The following is a 19,282-nucleotide window of genomic DNA, read 5'->3' as shown; positions in this document are numbered from 1 at the left end:
TCACTGAGTAAGCAACTGGAACAGTCTCTGTTGCTCGGAGACTTCTTCTGTTAATCTCTTGTGATTAAGTTATGTCTTGGAAGAGGTTTACCAGTGCTTCTACACACAAAGCATCTACAACAAAAGAGAGAATTAGAGACAATTTAACAATCTGGCCTCTCTCTCTCTCTCTCTCTCTCTCTCTCTCTCTCTCTCTCTGTTTGCTACACATCAGATTGGTCCGTTCCCAAAGGCTCCCAAGAGCAACACACATTACCTCTCACTCATATCACCTGCATACATCTTTCCTGAAACAAATAGTTATTAGTGAAACTAAAAAATTAAATCATCCTACACACAGATCACTTTGTAGAGTACCTCCATCACCAAACAAAAAACTTAGTTTACTAAAACTTAAACATAGTAACCTTTCCTTTATATTGACTCCTTTTTTTTTTTCACAAGTTTAAGTGATTGATCAATATAGCTCGTTAGAAATGTCCTTTTTGGAGCACTTCACATAACTTGGAGCTATTGGCTCCAAATTTTGTTAACACATTACTAAGTTGGTTTTCACCCTCAATCCACTCAACATCAATTTCCTGTTTGCCTATGGATTCTCGTATGCTTGAGATTTCGAATTGAAGACGTCTATCCCCAAGATGGTTGCATGAATGAGCAGCATCGTATAAAGATTTGTTATCCATTAAGCAAGTGATGGGTAGAGAGAAATCCTTTTCGCCAAATATGATTTCGCCAATTAGTTTGGACCATAAATATGCATGATCAGAACCTTCAGCAAGAGCCAAGGTTTCAGCTGCTAGTGCAGATTTTACTCTTTTTGTTTTCGAAGAACTCCAGACAATGGGGGCATGATAATTCACCATTTGTTAAAAATAAAATGCATGCAGCCTGACTACGACCGCCTTTTGTACTGTTAAAGCTTGCATCTGAATATACCTTCAGCATCAAGTTTGACAGAGTTTCAAACCTTGGAAATAATATTGAGGAAAGCCTTGACTTAATTTCTCTTACTAATTTATTTAGGTTTTTTATGTTTTCTATAGTTGGTGCTTTTTGAGAGATACTTGCTTGGTGTACCCTGAAACTTAGATCAAGTCTTGATGTGTTTGCAAGCCAATTAATTTTACCTATTGTGGATCTGAGTATTTTGATCTCTTCAGTATTTAATGGAGAAGATTTATCTGCAGATCTGTCTTTTACTATAGCAATTTCAGACAAACTTTGGCTATACTTATTCTGATTGATACAGATTGACTTATCAGCATATTGAGTTAACTCTATTCCAACATACATAAATGCACTAGTGTTTTCAACACCAACCACAAACAACGACCTCAGCTTTTCAATAACTTCCTTTTCAAATTGCTGTGTACCACCCCACAGCTGATCATCTACATAAGTGACTAATATTTCTTCCAGATTGTCATTATTATGCCAGAAGAACACACCAGGATCAACCGAACTCTTCCTACATCCAACGTCAAGAAAAGCTCTTCTTAAGGTAATGTACCACTCACGAGGGGCATCTTGAAGACCATACACGGACTTGTTCAAACACCAAACTTTTGATGTTTTTGCTTCTTTAGGTGGTTGAACAAAGATCTTTCTTTTAAGCTTTTGATTCTGAAGGAAGGCAGTTTTGTAATCAAGGGAATGCATTTTCCAACCCTTAGAAGAAATGATACATAACGCAACTTTTACACTCCCCTTTAGGCACAAACAACGACCTCAGCTTTTCTCTTCAGTTTTTCTGAATTTTCCATAGCAATAAATGCTTTCCGAGCTGAATGCAATGCATTTAAATTCTCTCTAATGATATCACTGGAAACCTCTGGGTTCAGTGCAGGGGGTTTATTTGTTAATAGAGATGGTAGTGTAGAATTCCAAGAAAAAACAAGCTGGAATGAGCTGAAACCATGAACATTTATCAAACTGTTCTTTGCACAGAGACACCACATAACAGCAAATTCAAGTGAACAGCCAGAATCAGCAACTGTTTTCCGAATCATTTCCCCCATGATACGATTGTGTCTTTCTATTAAGCCATTTGACCAGGCAAATTCAGCCGCTGTTGATTTTACGTTAATATTCAGCTGTTCGCAGAACTCTAAAACTTCTGCATTTGCAAATTCCCCTCCATTGTAAGTAAGTAAACTACAGGAAGTACCATAAGTTGAAATCCAAACTTTGAAAAGCTCTCTGACAACTGTAGATGGAGATTTATTTCTTACTAGTGTTCCTCCAGAAAGTCTGGTAGCATGGTCAACCAGATGCAACAGATAAACTTTCTCAAATTGTTTGAGGTCCACAGCTACACACTCATTGAACCTAGTTGCTATGGGTAAGCCAACAATTGGCCTTGGAGGGGCTCTTTGATATTCTTTGCAGATCTTACAATTCTTTGATATCTTATAGATTTCATTAATATTAAGAATTTACTTTTGTTTAGACAAAGGAAGACAGTAATGACCACTACTAGCTAAAGATAGCAAAAGTTTTTGTCCCATAATTATAGCGGTATCATCTTCACAATCAATTTTTGCTTTTGTAGTTGTTCTTGATGTTGAGGTAAGTTTGCCGATTTCAGCAAACGATAAGCAAGTATATCTGTTGACATAGTTATGTCATGTGTTTTTGCCTTATTCCATCTAAGTTCAAATTCTGTTATATTCTGTGGTCTTTTGTAGAGTTCAAAATTTTCATACGCTTCAAAAGCGCTGATAGTTTTTTTTTTTTCAAACAATTCAAGACAATTCTAAAATACTTTTATCTGAACCTGTATCTGTAGTAATATCAGTATTTCCTAGTGCTTCTAAGACTTTATCTTGAGTCACTTCATCTAGGCGAAAATCAGCAATCCACCATGTTTCTATCTGTCGACATATGTAATTGATTTCCAAATATTAAATTTCTTCAACCATTTTTGGTAATCATCCTTCTCTTTATCAAAACATGGAGGCACCTTATCGGTGAATACATGTGCTTGGGCCATTTTTTTTTTTTTTTTTTTTTGTTGATCGCTGCTCTGCTACCACTGTTAGACAACTTAATTCCTTCACTGAGTAAGCAACTGGAATAGTCTCTGTTGCTCGGAGACTTCTTCTGTTCATCTCTTGTGATTAAGTTATGTCTTGGAAGAGGCCCACCTGTGCTTCTACACATGCAGCATCTGCAACAAAAGAGAGAATTAGAGACACTTTAACAAAACCATTATTATTTAGAAAGCCATTCTTAGTATTGGGAGGGGATGTTTTTCATATCTTCTCTATTTACACCTAACAATTTCTTAATTCTTAATATAAGGCAAATTAATAATTCTTAATATAAAATAGTTTCAAGTAGGGAGATGTTATGTGTACAAACAATACACTGGCCCTTATCCGTGTAATTCTCCTTGTAGAGGTACACATCCTCTGCTGACTTTCCCTGGTTAGGGTTAGGGTTACCATAGCTTCCTCCCATTCTCTTGCGTGAGGTCTTAGAGGTTGGACCCAAGCATGAAGTTGGCTCGATTTTCTGCCTTTGTTCTGTTGCCTCAGCATCTTAATTTCTTTCTTTTGCACCTCACGATACGAGTAAGCATAGCAAGGTCTCCGTACTGTTGCCTTTGTCTGTCATTGTGCTGGGCTAGTCGGTTATTATATTTCATATATTTAGTAGCCCAAGTAATAGGTCTTCTCCTGCACTTCCACATTATATGCTTCATAATTTTCACAGCCGCCTCAGCAGCACAGTTTGCTTGACTGTTGCCGAACGATTTATCCCAATTTTAGCAAAGGACACATATCTCTCTCAAAAGGCTTTTCTTCCGACGGATTCTTGAGGCCGTCGCTCATTTTTTAAACTTGTTATATCACGTCTAAATGATAATATCTCCGACTTAACAATGGTGGTCGCCTCTCTATTTAATTTGCCCGACTTTGAAGCGTTAATTATTCGACATTTTCAGATCAGCACGTGTTGCTTTCGTTTTTCGTTATAAAAAAAGTGAAGCTCGATTCGTAGTGGTCTATAGAAAGCGATGTAACATTTGGTCAATGTCGTCTTCGTCATATCAGACGGTTGCTTTCATTTCGAGACGAGACACTCCCCCAGTAAATAGGGAGCTGGTTTTCCCCAAAGTTAGGTAAAAAACAAACAAACCGGGTTATTGACCTCATTAAAAACTGTCCCGCAGAAAATGTTAACTGTTGAATAGCTATTGCTTACAATCGCCGCATGCGTATAAAAAAAAGAAGCCAACAGACTCGTGGTAAATAAATCACTGTCCCGCACTCAAAGTTCACGCCATGAATTCTTCAAAAACGGGCACCTGCCAGGTCGCACATTTTTTTTTTTCACACTTTACTATTTTTCAACTGCACGTCAAGGCTTAGTTTTTTTTTTAAAACAACCAACGATTTTTCTTTTCATTTACCTAAAAACACACACACCTACAAACACCCGGGCAAGGGCGGGTACCCCCCCCCCACCTAGTAATAAATAAATTTCAATTTCCCTGTCCCCCATCCTCTATATAGAGAGAGAGAGAGAGATGTTACACATATAAACGATACACTGCCTCTTGTCTGTGTAACTCTTCTTGTTTCAAAAAAAAAAAAAAATCTCGTTTGGAAAAAATCTTGTTTGAAAAACATCTAGGAAATTCTCGTTCTAAAAAATAAATCTCGGTTGAAACAAAAATCTCGTTTGAAAAACAATCTGGTTTGAAAAAAATCTCGTTAAAGAAATCTTAGTTGCAATAAAAATCTCGTTTGGAAAAAAAATCTTGTTTGAAAAAAAGTTTTGTTTTTTTTTCCAAACGAGATTTAGAAAAATCTCGTTTGGAAAAAAAATCTTGTTTGAAAAAAATCTTGTTTGAAAAAAAGTTTTTTTTTTTTTTTCCAAACGAGATTTTTCTAAAATGAATTAATTTAATTCATTTTAGAAAAATCTCGCTTGGAAAAAAAAAAAAAATCTCGCATGTAAAAATTTAGGTTGAAACAAAAATTCCGTAAAAACAAAATCTCGCTTGAAAAAAAAAAACGGTTGAAGCAAAAAAAAAACAAAAAAAAAAAACAAAGAAAAACGTTGAAACAAAAATCTCGCATGAAATAAATCTTGTACGAAACAAAGCAACTCGTTTAAAACAAAAATCGTGTCAAGTCGCAATAGATACCCTGTAGCAAAAGATGACGTCTGACGACGATCGGCGCACATCACATTTCAAGTGACACCCGTGCTTCGACCTTGACGGTTGGCACAAGCACATGGCTTTGGTTAATTGTAAACACGTCAAATATTAATTGTCGAATAAAAATATATTTACAAAATTTTTGAAGATTTAAAAGAAAAAAATATATTTACAAAAGATTTTTTGGGTTTGTATTACTGTACACATAGATTCGAAAAAGTTGTCAAAAAACAAATATATAACAAATAAATGTTATCAAAGGCAAGATAAGTTACTTTTCTACCTAACTGGATGTATTTTTTGTGTTTTTATTCAGTGTAACAATACTAGACAAAATACTGTTAGAAATTCGCTCAATATATGTTACCGTGACATAAGTTGACATGTATTCGTTTTTTTCTAACAGTATTTTGTCTAGTTTATTATTTATAATACCTTTTCCCAAACGTACCCTCTCCGAGAGAGAGTCGGCTGCCATTTTGAATTTTCCAATACATCGGTAAACATTGCATGTTTTTCGAGCTGAATAAACATGTTACACTGAATAAAAACACAAAAATATATCCAGTTAGGTAAAAAAGTAACTTATCTTGCCTTTGATAACATTTATTTGTTCTATATTTGTTTTTTGACAACTTTTTCGAATCTATGTGTACAGAAACCCGATTTTTTTTAAAAGAAAGTAGCAAAACGAACGTATTTAAATTTAATTTCTGTTTCGGATTTTTGCGAATACTTTGCGAAGTTTTGCGAGTAAGATTGATTTTTATGTAATGTGCTGTTTTTTTTTGTTGTTGTTTTTTTTTGGGGGGGGGTGCGTTTTTAAGACAATTCAATATTTATTTAATTATTCTTTAAAACATTAACTTTAGCGACAATTAATAGTTGACGTGTTTACAAACGCCAAAACCATGTGCTTGTGCGCGGGTCGTCGCCGGTCGTCGTCTTCTGCTTGACCCGAAAAAATCTTATTTGAAAAAAATTTGTGCGGAAAAAAAAAAAGATCACGTTTGAAAAAAATCCCGGTTAAAAATATTTCGTTAAAAAGAAAATCTCATTTTGAAAAAAAAAATCTCGTTTAGAAAAAAAATCTTGTTTGAAAAAGATCTAAAATAAAAACTCGTATTAAAAAAAATCTCGTAGGAAAAAAAAAAATCATTTGAAAAATCTCGTCTGACACCTACCGGACTAGTAGGTATTGTCCCGTTCAATGTTTTCCAATCTGTAAATATTATCCACACACGATTGATATAGAAAAATATATCTACCGACGTTTCAAAAACCTACTAGAATGCAAGGTGCCAATGTTGGTACTTCTTCAGGATGAGAACGAAAATAGAAATATTGAATTTCAATAAAAACTAATAGTTTCTCCTTAATTGTCATCTCGAATTTAGGAACACCACCAAAAATTATGATAAACGATAAGGTAGAAAAATGAATTATTAATGAAAATAGTTTTCACAGGACATTTCAATTTATTTAAAAAGGTAGGTGTATGTATGTGTATGTGTCAGGTCATGTCATATGCTACTGGTACCATGTAACCCAGTACTACCTGCCTCATGGTCGGGTCACCGATGACTAAACTGGTTTTCCCACCAGACTTGTTTTAAAAAGCAAGACCTTCCAAAGAGCGAATGAACCCTTTTTCAGGGTCAACCACCAACTAGCACCGTGTGTGTTTATGTGTATATATGTGTGTGTTGGGGTGGAGAGGGCTCCCGTAAGCCATGGTGAAGGCAACCTTTCTAGGAGAAGAAAATCTCTGATTTAAAAAACCAGAAAGTGGGAGATCAGTACCCACATTAAGCTGGTCTGAAGTTTAACTTGTTGCTGGCTATCTTGCTCTTGCTTGTTGCTGGATCTCAACATTTTGAACCGAGAGAGAGACTTAGCTATCGTACAAAGCTAAGACTCTGTAACATCATGCGTGTATAGATACTCCCTCAGGTATTTGTCTACAAAAATAGTTCTGTGGTGATGGAAAAGTTGTGACGTGTGGAGGCTTGAAATGCTGGAAACATGTAATAATTCATCTCAATGACTGTCTTCAGTGTCATGCCTACTTGAGCGTGTGAATTCATCTGTAGGACTAAAAAAAAAGTCATTTTTGAGCTCATGGACTTTAAGTGTCTAAGGGAGGGGCTCTCGTCTGACAAGACATTGCAATCATCCTGCGTGTGTGTGTAAATATTTAACCAATAAACTCTTAAATTACTGGTCACATGACACTGAAACTAATATGAAATAGTATTCATACATCAACGATGGTTTAAAATGAGGAAATCTTTGTTTGGATGGATAATGCGTACAAACATATCGGCAAGTTGAAATGCAAAATATTCATTTAAGCGTATTTTTTTTTTTTTTTTGGTCCACCTTCACAATTTTCTATGCTGAATTAGAAAATCTCATTTAAATTTTACAGAGACAAGTAGTTTTGGAGATATAAAGACTTATATTATGCACTGTGATTCATTGACTGCCATGTTTGTACGCATGTGCAATAAGATGCATCTATGTGACCGACACTGCCACCTAGCAGAAACAAATCCACTATTTTTTTTCAGCACCGTGCGTGCAAAACAAAACGATTACAACTTTTTCACTTCCTTTAGTAATTTCATGTTAAGAACGGTTTTCAGAATAAAAGCCCACAACCTCCTCATGTTAAGGACGGCATTTGGAATAGACACCTTCAACCTCCCCATGTTAAGAATGGCTTTCGGAATAGACACCCTTAACATTTCCATGTTAAGAACGGCTTTCAGAATAAACATCCACAACCTCCCTATGTTCAGAATGGCTTTCAGAATAATTCTAGAATTTGCTAGTTAAGGCATTAAGTGAAACTGCAGTTTATTGTAGCTATAAACTGCCAAATAAAAAACATTAAAAAATATTGGATATGTAAAAAAATTACTATTCTACAAACCGCGCATAATATTTCAGTTTGAATGAAAATCCTCTTGAGTTGATCCAAAATGCAAAATAATTCTTTAGATAGAATGTATTCCAAAATAAATCCAGCATGATGATGCATATAATCCGATTGGAAACATCCCCATGTTAAGAACGGCTTTCGGAATAGAAACCTCCAATCTCCCCATGTTAAGAACGGCTTTCAGGATAGACACCCAAAATCCCCCCCCCCCTATGTTAAGAACGGCTTTTGGAATAGACACCCCATTTTGGAAGTGGGTGTGAAAAAATATTTGCCCCAAATTTAACTGTGATATGCGTTGTTAGCATACCCACCCACAAATACTATTTAAAAAATGGGAGTGAGGAAGTGTCGGTTCAAGAGAAGTAGATTTGTTTATTGTGCGTGCATACAATATGGTGGTCAGTGAATTACAGTACATAATACAGGTCTTTATATCTCGAAAGCTACTTGCCTCTGCGAAATGTAAACAAGATTTTTTTATTCAACATAGTCGAAAACTTTTAAAAGTCGTCATTTTACGGAAAATTATGGAGCTGGACCTAATTTATGTATTTAGAATATTGTGATAAGTGTTTCAGTGTGAACAGGTATGGTATAATAAATTATGGGGTTTATCTATTTTATTTTTACTTTCATCATATTTTGCTTTGGTTTTGATACCCCCAAATTTGAAGCTATTTCTTTACAACCTATCATACTTTCATAAATCAGAGTCCATTTTCTGTAGGCTGTTTTTGAACCCAGTCAACGATGGGTACTTTTGCTAGTATATATATATATCATCAAAAAATGAGAGTTAGTTTAACAAATATTTTACTTGTTTGAAATTATCACATTACTATTATCATATTTCAGAGGTAACCTCTATCTTCAGTGTGTTGTTGTTCAAACAGTTCAAAATACAGATACAACACGCGGCTCTATAAAAACAGACTTCTTTCTCCAAATTTACATGTCAAGGAAGAAGAAAAAGAAGAAAAAAACAACACACTGAAGATGGAGTATACCTCTGAAATATATTTGTGATAAATTTCAAGCAAGTAAAATATTTGTTTATTGTTCCTAATATTACGTTGTGATTTGATGCATATTTTATTTTCAAAAATCCGATGGGAAAGTTTTCAAAACAACTGAAATAATGAAACCTATAAAACAGCAAAAAGGCAAAAAAGAATGACAGATACGGGTTGTTTGGTTAAAGATGAGCGTTCGAAGGAAGCGAAAAATCGTATGATCTGGATGCTGGTTTTCCAGAAGGTCGCACATCCCCAGGGGCTAAGGTCTGGAGGTCTGGAACAGGTACTCTAGACATAGCATGGTTTAGAGTTGTTCGCTGGGTCTGGAATGATCGGCTGGATTGTAGACACTGAGAACATCGGACCAGTGTTAAGGAATGGACAGTCGGTAGGAAGCAAGGTGCAAGCGAGGTTACCGGAAAGCTGCAGAAGAAGCTAGAAGGCACCAAGGGCTGGAAGGCTGCAGGAGGGAGCTGGAGGCACTGGAGACTGGGAGTGAAGTTTGCTGCTGGTGGGTCTCAGGAGGCAAGCAGTTGTGAATTGCATTGGTAGAAAACTTATTAGCTCTAAGGACTGGTTGTTTAGTCCCGATAAGGGTTGTTTGAACTGCTGGAGGTGGCTGCCGCTGCTGCTGCTGGGAATCCTTCGGCTGGTGGATTCAGTCAACGTGACTAGTAGTGTCAACCGTTGCTTCAGGAGCTTCCTCCTTCTCCGCAAACGAGGCTGGCACCCAACCAAAACTGGCTGGGTTGGGCCGAGGCTGGCTGTATTCATTTGGCCAGCGTGATGTTAGAGGCGTCGCTCCCAATAAGACAACAAACGACTAATTAATTCCAGAACGAAATTTATGCAATCAAAAGTAGCTTGGGAGTTTCTTGATTTAAATTAATTTTGTCTAAAAAGTAAAAAGTCATTTGCCTGAATTATTGGCGTTTTTGTTTGATATATTTGAATTCCGTGTGTAGAGGAGTTGATGATGGAAGGGAAGGGAAGGTGAATGTGTTCACTGAACCCAGATATTGTTTACCCGTTTAACTGACATTAGCCTATCATGTCCTTTGTTTAAGGGAAGGGAAGGTTAAGAGAAACAGCAGGGGGTGAAGAAACAAAGAAAAATGGAGAGAGTGATTTTGAAACCGCAACAATTGAGACACCACTGAAATATGTATGCACATATGTAACCAATAATGTTTTTATAATAAACAAATTATATGCCAGCTCTGTCCTGCATTGAGCACTCTTTAATAATCAGATGAGTTTCATTAGATGTACATCTAGGAAACTAATCGATATAGCCAGTGTATGTGTATATATATATATATATATATATATATACATATATATATATATATATATATATATACATGTGTGTCAGGTCATGTCCTACGCTACTGGTACCATGTAACCCAATACTACCTGCCTCATGGTCGGTTTACCAACGACTAAACTGGTTCTCCCACCACACTTGTTTAGTGAGGAGGGTGGCTAGTCTTCCTGAAGGATTAAAAACAAGACCTTCCAGAGAGTGAATGAACCCTTTTTTGGAGTCAACCGCCAACAAGCACTGTGGGTGTTTGTGTGTATGTATGTGTGTGTTGGGGTGGGGAGAGTTCTCATAAGCCGTGGTGAAGGCAACCTTTCTAGGAGAAGCAAATCTCTGATGTAAAAAACCAGAAAGCGGAAGATCAGTACCCACATTAAGCTGGTGTGAAGTTTAACTTGTTGCTGGCTATTTTGCTCTTGCTTGTTACTGGATCTCAACATTTTGAACCGAGAGAGAGACTTGGCTTTCGTACAAAGCGAAGACTCTATAACATCATCTATGTATAGATACTCCCTCAGGCATTTGTCTATAAAAATAGTCCTGTGGTGATGGAAAAGTTGTGACGTGTGGAAGCTTAAAATGCTGGAAGTATGTAATAATTGATCTCAATGACCGTCTTCAGTGTCATGCCTGCTTGAGCATGTGAATTCACCGGTAGGACTAAAAAAAAAAAAAAAAAGTCATTTTTGAGCTCATGGACTTTAAGTGTCTGAGGGAGTGGCATTCGTCTGACAAGACGTTGCAATCATCACACACACACATATATATATATATATAAGGATCTATTTTATGATTCCAAGTAGATGTGGAGACTATAGTTTTCTGTTTTTAAATTTCTCATCATTTTGTCCAAGCTGAGGATGGAACGTTATACAGGATCTCAAACATTCAAATTTGTACACGATAAAGAGAATATACCACAAATTGAAACAAAAAAATAAATAACATTACGATCAAAATATTAAAATTAAAATTTATTTTAAAACCAGATATGAGAAACCAGTAAATTTTAATGGAGAATACATTTTTATCCACTATCTTAGTAGATAACTCAAGAAATGGCATGCCTCAACCTTGTATTATTAAATTTGTTCTGTAGGCATTCAAATTCTTTCCAGTAACGTAAGATGAGGTGACTCTGAGGCATTAAAATAAAATAAAAAAATTAATAAATGTGCAAATAACTCTGTAGCAAATATTTGCTGCTGCGCCACAACGCGTCTATAAAATTATGAAATCGTATAGGACCTGGAAACTATATTTAAAATTCAGAGATTATATATTACTTACTCATTATTATTTTAATTTATTTTAAAGGATCAACGTCACCCAGGGTGGCCAGTGTCAATTCTAATTTTGTTTTTATTTCTGCTTTCCTGCTTTCTAAGCTGTTTTCCAAAAATTATATGCATTTTTCTCCAATAATATTCATTAACTTAACTTCAATATGCGTATACGTACATATACGCATATTGAAGTTAAGTTTTCTGGCAAATAAGGACTCATATATCCTTCCAGTAGGCATTTAAGTTCTTAAGTAGGCATTCAGTTCCTATCCTTTGTGTTCGATATATTCAATTCTCTCCTTTTTTTTTCATTTCTTTCTTTTAAGATAATAATTATTCTTGTATGCATTCAAGATTTCTCCATAGCAATACATTTTATTTCTTTTATGCATTCCAGTTCTCTCCAGTAGGCATTCAATTCTTATTTAGTATGAAGATCTAACTTTAATGTGCATGGAAGTTAGGTCTCCTATAAGTATTTAAGGTCTCTCTTGTTTTATTCTTTTTTGATTTCCCTTGTTTTTTATTGATACCAGCCGAAATCTTGAGGTTTTACTGTACGTTAATATCCTGTAGGCATTCAAGTTCTGTCCAATATGCATTCAATTTTCATCCAAAGATAAGAATATGTTGTTGTCATAGCCTTCTAATAAGGTCTCCAGTAGACATTCAGTATGTGCATTAAAGTCATATATATTGCTATTATTAAATGAAAAAAAATATTGTTATTATTAAATGAAAAAAAAATATTGCTATTATTAAATGAAAAAAAATATTTCTATTATTAAGTGAAAAACAATATTGCTACTATTAAATGAAAAAAAATTTCTATTATTAAATGAACAAAATTATTGTTATTATTAAATGAACAAAATTATTGCTATTATTAAATGAAAAAAAATATTGCTATTATTAAATGAAAAAAAATATTGCTATTATTAAATGAAAAAAATATTGCTATTATTAAATGAAAAAAAAATTTCTATTATTAAATGAAAAAAAATTGCTATTATTAAATGAACAAAATTATTGCTATTATTAAATGAACAAAATTATTGCTATTATTAAATGAAAAAAAAATATTGCTATTATTGAATGAAAAAATATTGCTTTTATTAAATGAAAAAAAATATTGCTATTATTAAATGAAAAAAAATATTACTATTAAATGAACAAAATTATTGTTATTATTAAATAAAAAAATATTGGTATTATTAAATGAAAAAAAATATTGCTATTATTAAGTGAAAAAAAATATTGCTATTATTAAATATTAAATGAAAAAAAAATATTGCTATTATTAAATGAAAAAAAATATTGCTAATATTAAATGAAAAAAAATATTGCTATAATTAAATGATAAAAAAAAGAAACTAAAGAATCAATGTTTATAAAGATGACACCACGACGCTATAATTTGTCCGTTTTAGTCACGCAAAGTTACAACCTAAACTGTATATTTGTTTATATTGTATACATTTAAGTTCTCTTTTATTTTATTCTCAGAAATTACCTGGGGCTAACACTTCAGCTCTATAGGAGATACATAGATAAATGTTCAATTAAATTTCCTTATCTTTCTTTCTGCAAGTATTTAAGTTCTATTTAGTTTTATTCTTTATCTCTCAAACACTGAGTTAGTAAAGAAATTGAGAACATAATTTTTCTCTCCCAAAAATCTCGAAGTTTTACTGTACGTTAATATCTTGTAGGCATTCAAGTTTTGTCCAATATGCATTCAATTTTCATCCAATATCTATAACATTAAGTAATATTAGTTAGGTCTTTTTTGTTTTATTTTACTTCAGTCGAAGTTCTCGGAAATCAAGGGGCCCACAACCAGGGGCTAACACTTGAACTCTATATGAGATACATAGATATTCGAATGTTCCATTAAAGTTCTTTATCTCTCAAACACTGAATTAGTAAAGAAATTGAGAACATAATTTTCCTCTCCCTAATTACCCATTTTCATATGTTGTAGTATATATTTTATTTTGGTCTCTTGGTCTTACTGGATTCCAGGACAAGAATTTATCTAGTCTGGTGGAGTATCCAGCTTCGTGCTATTACTTGAGGTAATATCACTTGGAGAAGGTGCACCATTCCTAGGAAAAACTCTAGGGTAGCCGTAATGAGTAGATATTATTTGGGCTGTGAATACTATGTAATTTTAAATATTTGGTCAGGGTTTACTTCTATGGAAAAGTATCCTCATGCCAGATTGTTCTGACAAACCCCTTTACAGAGAGACCTTAGACACTCAAGGATAGTGTCTAGTAGGCATTCAAGTTAGGTCGAGTTTGTGCACACATATGTGCATTGAAGTTAGAACATGAATGCCAGAAAACCTAATTTTTGTTCTTTATTTCTGCTTTCCAAAAATTATATCCCATATGCATTCAAGTCTCCTCCAATACTATTCATACGTATACGCATATTGAAGTTGTCGCAAATAAGGACTCACATATCCTTCCAGTAGGCATTTAAGTTCTATCTTATTTTATTCTTTTTGATTTTCTTTGCTTTTTATTGATACCAGCCGAAATCTCAAGGTTATATTGCACGTTAATATCCTGTAGGCATTCAATTCTCATCCAATATGTGTACACATATGAGCATTAAAGTTAGGTCAGCTGGCAAATGATTTACCACAGATCTCACAAGAATAAGGTTTCTCTCCAGTATAATATTAAGTAATATTAGTGAGGTCGAGTATGTGCACGCATATGTGCATTGAAGTTAGGTTTTCTGGCATTCAAGTTCTAATTTTTTTTGTTTTGTTGACAAGAACCCAAGTTTGGCCAGCTGGGCAAACTTGGGTTCTTGTACCGGAAAAATATCCAGTAAATAAAACGTTTTATTTCTTGTATGTATTTAAGTTCTCTCCAGTAGGCATTCAATTCTTATTAAGGAATATTAGTGAGGTCGAATACATATTCGACCTCACTAATATGTGGATTGAAGTTAGGTTTTCTGGCATTCAAGTTCTAATTTTTTTTTATATTTCTGCTTTCTGAGCTGCTTTCCAAAAATTATATCCATACGCATTCAAGTCTTCTCCAATACTATTCATACGTATATGCATATTGAGGCAAATAAGGACTCATATATCCTTCCAGTAGGCATTTAAGTTCTCCAGTAGGCATTTAATTCCTATGTGTTCGATATATTCAATTCTTTTTTTTTCCATTTTCTTTCTTTTAAAATAATAATGCTGGGTATAGGGCAGCCAAACACACTGCAAACATTCCCCTGCTTTTTACTGAAACCAACCGAGAGCTCTTTTTAGTATCCACATTGTTCCCTTAAGTGTAATTGTCTGGATTTCTTTTTGCACTTGGTTCATCAGGAATATTAGTAGGACTTCAGGTTCTTCTTCATAAGCCCTGTGGCACCTATAATTGGTATGACTGATATCTCCTAAAGATTACAGTTTCTTTTCATGCCATACATGAGACTTTGATATTTGGTCTGTTTCTCCCTTTCAACTCTGTTCAGACCTCCATCATTAGGGGACATTGAAGTTAGGTCTTCTGACAAATGATGTCTCCAGTAGGCATTTAAGTTCTATCTAGTTTTATTCTTTATTTCCCTTGCATTTTTTTTTGGATTCCAGCCGAAATCTTGAGGTTTTACTGTACATTAATATCCTGTAGACATTCAAGTTCTGTCCAATAGGCATTCAATTTTCATCTTTTTTTCATTTTTCTTAAACTTTTTCTTCTAGGGGATGGGACATCCAACCAGATGTCTGACATTTACCCCTATTTTAGTGAGTCCAACCAAGAGATCTTTTCAGGATTCTAGCCGTCCCTTTCAGTGCAATCGTTTGTATTTCACTTGCACTTGGTTCACCGGGTATGCTTGCTTTTCATCCAATATGTGTACGCATATGAGCCTTAAAGTTAGGTCTGCTGGCAAATGATTTACCACAGATTTCACAAGAATAAGGTTTCTCCCCAGTATGTGTTCGTTCATGTATTTTTAATCTTGCTTTTTCCGCGAACGATTTTTCACAAAGTTCACAAGCGTAAGGCTTATTTCCATTGTGCGACACTATGTGTAATTTCAACGCAGTGCTTGTTGTGTAGGCTTTTTTGCACACATCACAAGAATATGGTTTCTCTCCAGTGTGAGTCCGCATGTGAGACTTCAGATGGGATGACTGTGGAAAAGAGTTGCCACAGACTGTGCACGAATATGGTTTCTCTCCAGTGTGTATTCGCCGGTGGAGAATTAAATAAGAAGAGTTTGCAAAAGAGGTGCCACATACTTCACAAGAATATGGTTTTTCACCTGTGTGTATACGCATGTGTATTCTTATTCGAGATTTTTCCGGGAATTTCTTGCCACAAATTTCACATGAAAAAGGCTTTTCCCCACTATGGGTCCGCATATGGACCTTTAAAACATAACCAGCTGCAAAAGAAGAGCCACATATTTCACATGAGTAAGGTTTTATCCCGGTATGAATTGTCTTGTGTATTTTTAAATGAGAATTTCTTCTAAATGTTTTTCCACATACGTCACAGGAATATGGTTTTTCCCCAGTGTGAGTTCGCATATGAATCCTTAGAGTTGTTTTTGTTGAAAACGATAAACTGCAGACGTCACAAGAGAACTGTTTTTCTCCAGTGTGCGTGTTCATATGCAACTTCAAGCTCGAGCGCGCTATAAAAGAATAGCCACATACTTCACAACAATATGGTTTCTCTCCAGTATGTGTTCTCATATGTAATCGTAAGTGAGTATTTTGTGAAAATGCTGAGCCACACACGTTGCATTTATAAGGTTTTTCACCTGAGTGTTTCCGCATATGTATCTTTAACACATTACTTGCCGTGAACGCACAACCACATAATTCACAATGATATGGTTTCTCTCCAGTATGTATTCTCATATGCGCCTTGATTTTAGATGGACATGGAAAAGCGGTTCCACACACAACACAGCAATAAGGTTTCTTTCCTGAATGCTTTTGTATATGCTTGTTCAACGTCGACTTTGTTGCATACGATGAGCCGCAGTATTCGCAGGAAAATCGTTTATCACCAGTGTGGGTTCGTAAATGTACTTTCAAATGACATTTGTTTGTGAACACCGAAGCACACACTTCACACAAATATGGTCCGTCTCCATTGTTTGTGTTTTGCGTATGAGTTTTTAATTGAGATTTCTTCAGAAAGCAAGAACCACAAATTTCACACGAAAAAGAAATCGCTTTCATCTTATGTAAGTAGGTTCTCTAAAAATCTAGGGTTAGGATTAGAATTGATTTCTATATGAGATGGAAAAGTTTGTACTCAGAATTTTGATTGGCCACTAGTTCAAAAGTAGGTAAATATTACCAGTAATTATATATATATTTTTTTCTTGTCTAAAAATTGTATATGTTTACAACGTTGTCTAAAAATTGTATGTTTACAACGTTGTCTAAAAATTGTATATGTTTACAACGTTGTCTAAAAATTGTATGTTTACAACGTTGTCTAAAAATTGTATATGTTTACAACGTTGTCTAAAAATTCTATGTTTACAACGTTGTCTACAAACTATATGTTTACAACGTTGTCTAAAAATTGTATGTTTACAACGTTGTCTAAAAATTGTATGTTTACAACGTTGTTTACGTTTTTAAAACGTTTTTAAAAATTGTATGTTTACAACGTTGTCTAAAAATTGTATATGTATACAACATTGTCTAAAAATTGTATGCTTACAACGTTGTCTAAAAACTGTATATGTTTACAACGTTCTCTACAAACTGTATGTATATGTTGATATCCAGTAGGCATTCAAGTTCTTCTGTATGTGTTCAAGTTTTCTTTGTAGATGTTTCTTTGGTTTGTTTCTCTTTTGTTACCTGCCGATGGAGAAAAAGATTTCATCAAAATACAAATAAAATCCTCATTGCAATTCATAATTACATATTTGAAATATTTTGCATCTCTTCCAATTAAGAACTTAAGGCGAGACAGCCAAGCAAAGAAAAAAAACCCAAAAGACAACCTTGAACAAAATTCATCTCAAAGCAACAAAACTAAAGCTGCCCTGCTAGGATGCTATATATATATATATATATATATATATATATATGCAAATATAGGAAAATTTGGGCATATTTTATTGTTTGGAAAATATAGGTTCATTTTTGCCAATTGTCATAAAAATGGTAATAAAATTACCAATATTATAATCTTCAAAAAGTCTGCAAATTTATATATAGTTTCGTCCCATAGACCCAATAATATGAGCATTTTAATATTCAATTTGGCTATGAGTATATATATAGGCCACAGAGGAGAAAAAGGAAACAGCAAAACTAAAGCTGGCCTGCTAGGATACTATATATGCAAATCTAGGCAAATCTAGGCATATTTTATTGTTTCAAAAATATAGGGGTTTTTTTTGCCAATTGTCATAAAATTTTAACTATAGAATAGTGTTATTATCTTTAAAAGACTACAAATTTTTATATCGTTTCATCCCATAAACCTAATAATATGAAGATTTTAATATTCAATTTGGCTATATATATATATATATATATATACTTTTTCTGGCGACTTGAATACAACATGGTAGCCTTCAAATCATTACACCATTAACGATTACTAAACTACCAAATAATATTAACTCTTATTCTCGAGTGGCCTTCAGACCTTTATACATGAAATTGACATGATAGATTTCATTAAAATACAAAAGAAAATAAATCCTCATTGCAATTCATAATTACATATTTGAAATATTTTGTATCTCTACCAATTTGGAACTTATAAAATTGTCAAAAAACGTGGTATATCTATATTAGTGCCCTGGCAGTAATATAGATATACTAGAGGAGACAACAAAAAAAAAATAATCATTAAAACTATTTCCTCTCTGAAAATTTTCAAAACAACAAAAAAAATCATGGTTTACGTTTTACAAAATTCAATTTAACATTATATAATTAATTCTTAATGATGCAATATTTTAAGTTAAAAATGTATTATATTTTTTACTGGAATATCCTGTCTTTTTCTTTTCCAGTTTTAACAAGTAGTCCTTTACTTTTCTAAGTTTAAGCTTAACTATATTACTTTTCATGCTCGCATTTTTTTTAGCGACGGTGAATTATCAGCAACAGTACAGCTGAGTGGCATATCAGGACAGCAGTGAATTATTAGCAACACTTTTTTTATATCTTGTTACGTCATCATGTCTGCCATTCCCAGCCAATTTGAAGTAGTGTAACAGATTTGGTTGCTATGGTAACCAACAGCCAATCAGAAAAAAACGTCGCTACATTCCTTACACATTCTGAGAACTTTTGAACACAATAATTTTATTATAACTTTTGTTTTACTGAACGAAAAGTCAAATTTTTTTCAAAATATACCTGAGAAGGTGACCTATGAACTGTAAAAATTGTTTGAAATTTGGTCACAAATTGAGAGAGCAGTGAAGCTTTGAATCAGTTTTAAATGAGTAAAAACAAACAATATCGTCTTTGAATGATAAATTTAAATAAAAACATTTATC

At 33.9% G+C, this 19,282-nt stretch overlaps 1 protein-coding gene across 1 annotated transcript; it reads right to left on the bottom strand.

The window, feature by feature from the left end:
* Positions 1-11,425: 11,425 nt before the first annotated feature.
* Positions 11,426-16,868, bottom strand: LOC145274719 (uncharacterized). Its single transcript, XM_080127476.1, has one exon. The coding sequence runs from the start codon at positions 16,653-16,655 to the stop codon at positions 15,627-15,629; it is 1,029 nt and encodes a 342-aa protein (XP_079983602.1). The 5' UTR covers positions 16,656-16,868; the 3' UTR covers positions 11,426-15,626.
* Positions 16,869-19,282: the final 2,414 nt, after the last annotated feature.

Source organism: Euprymna scolopes, unplaced genomic scaffold (genome assembly GCF_053919585.1).
Source record: "Euprymna scolopes isolate OS-2025 unplaced genomic scaffold, ASM5391958v1 sca419, whole genome shotgun sequence".
NCBI classification, from domain to species: domain Eukaryota; kingdom Metazoa; phylum Mollusca; class Cephalopoda; order Sepiida; family Sepiolidae; genus Euprymna; species Euprymna scolopes.
Note: the sequence above shows the minus strand (reverse complement) of the source record. Positions and strands in the feature narration are given on the sequence as shown.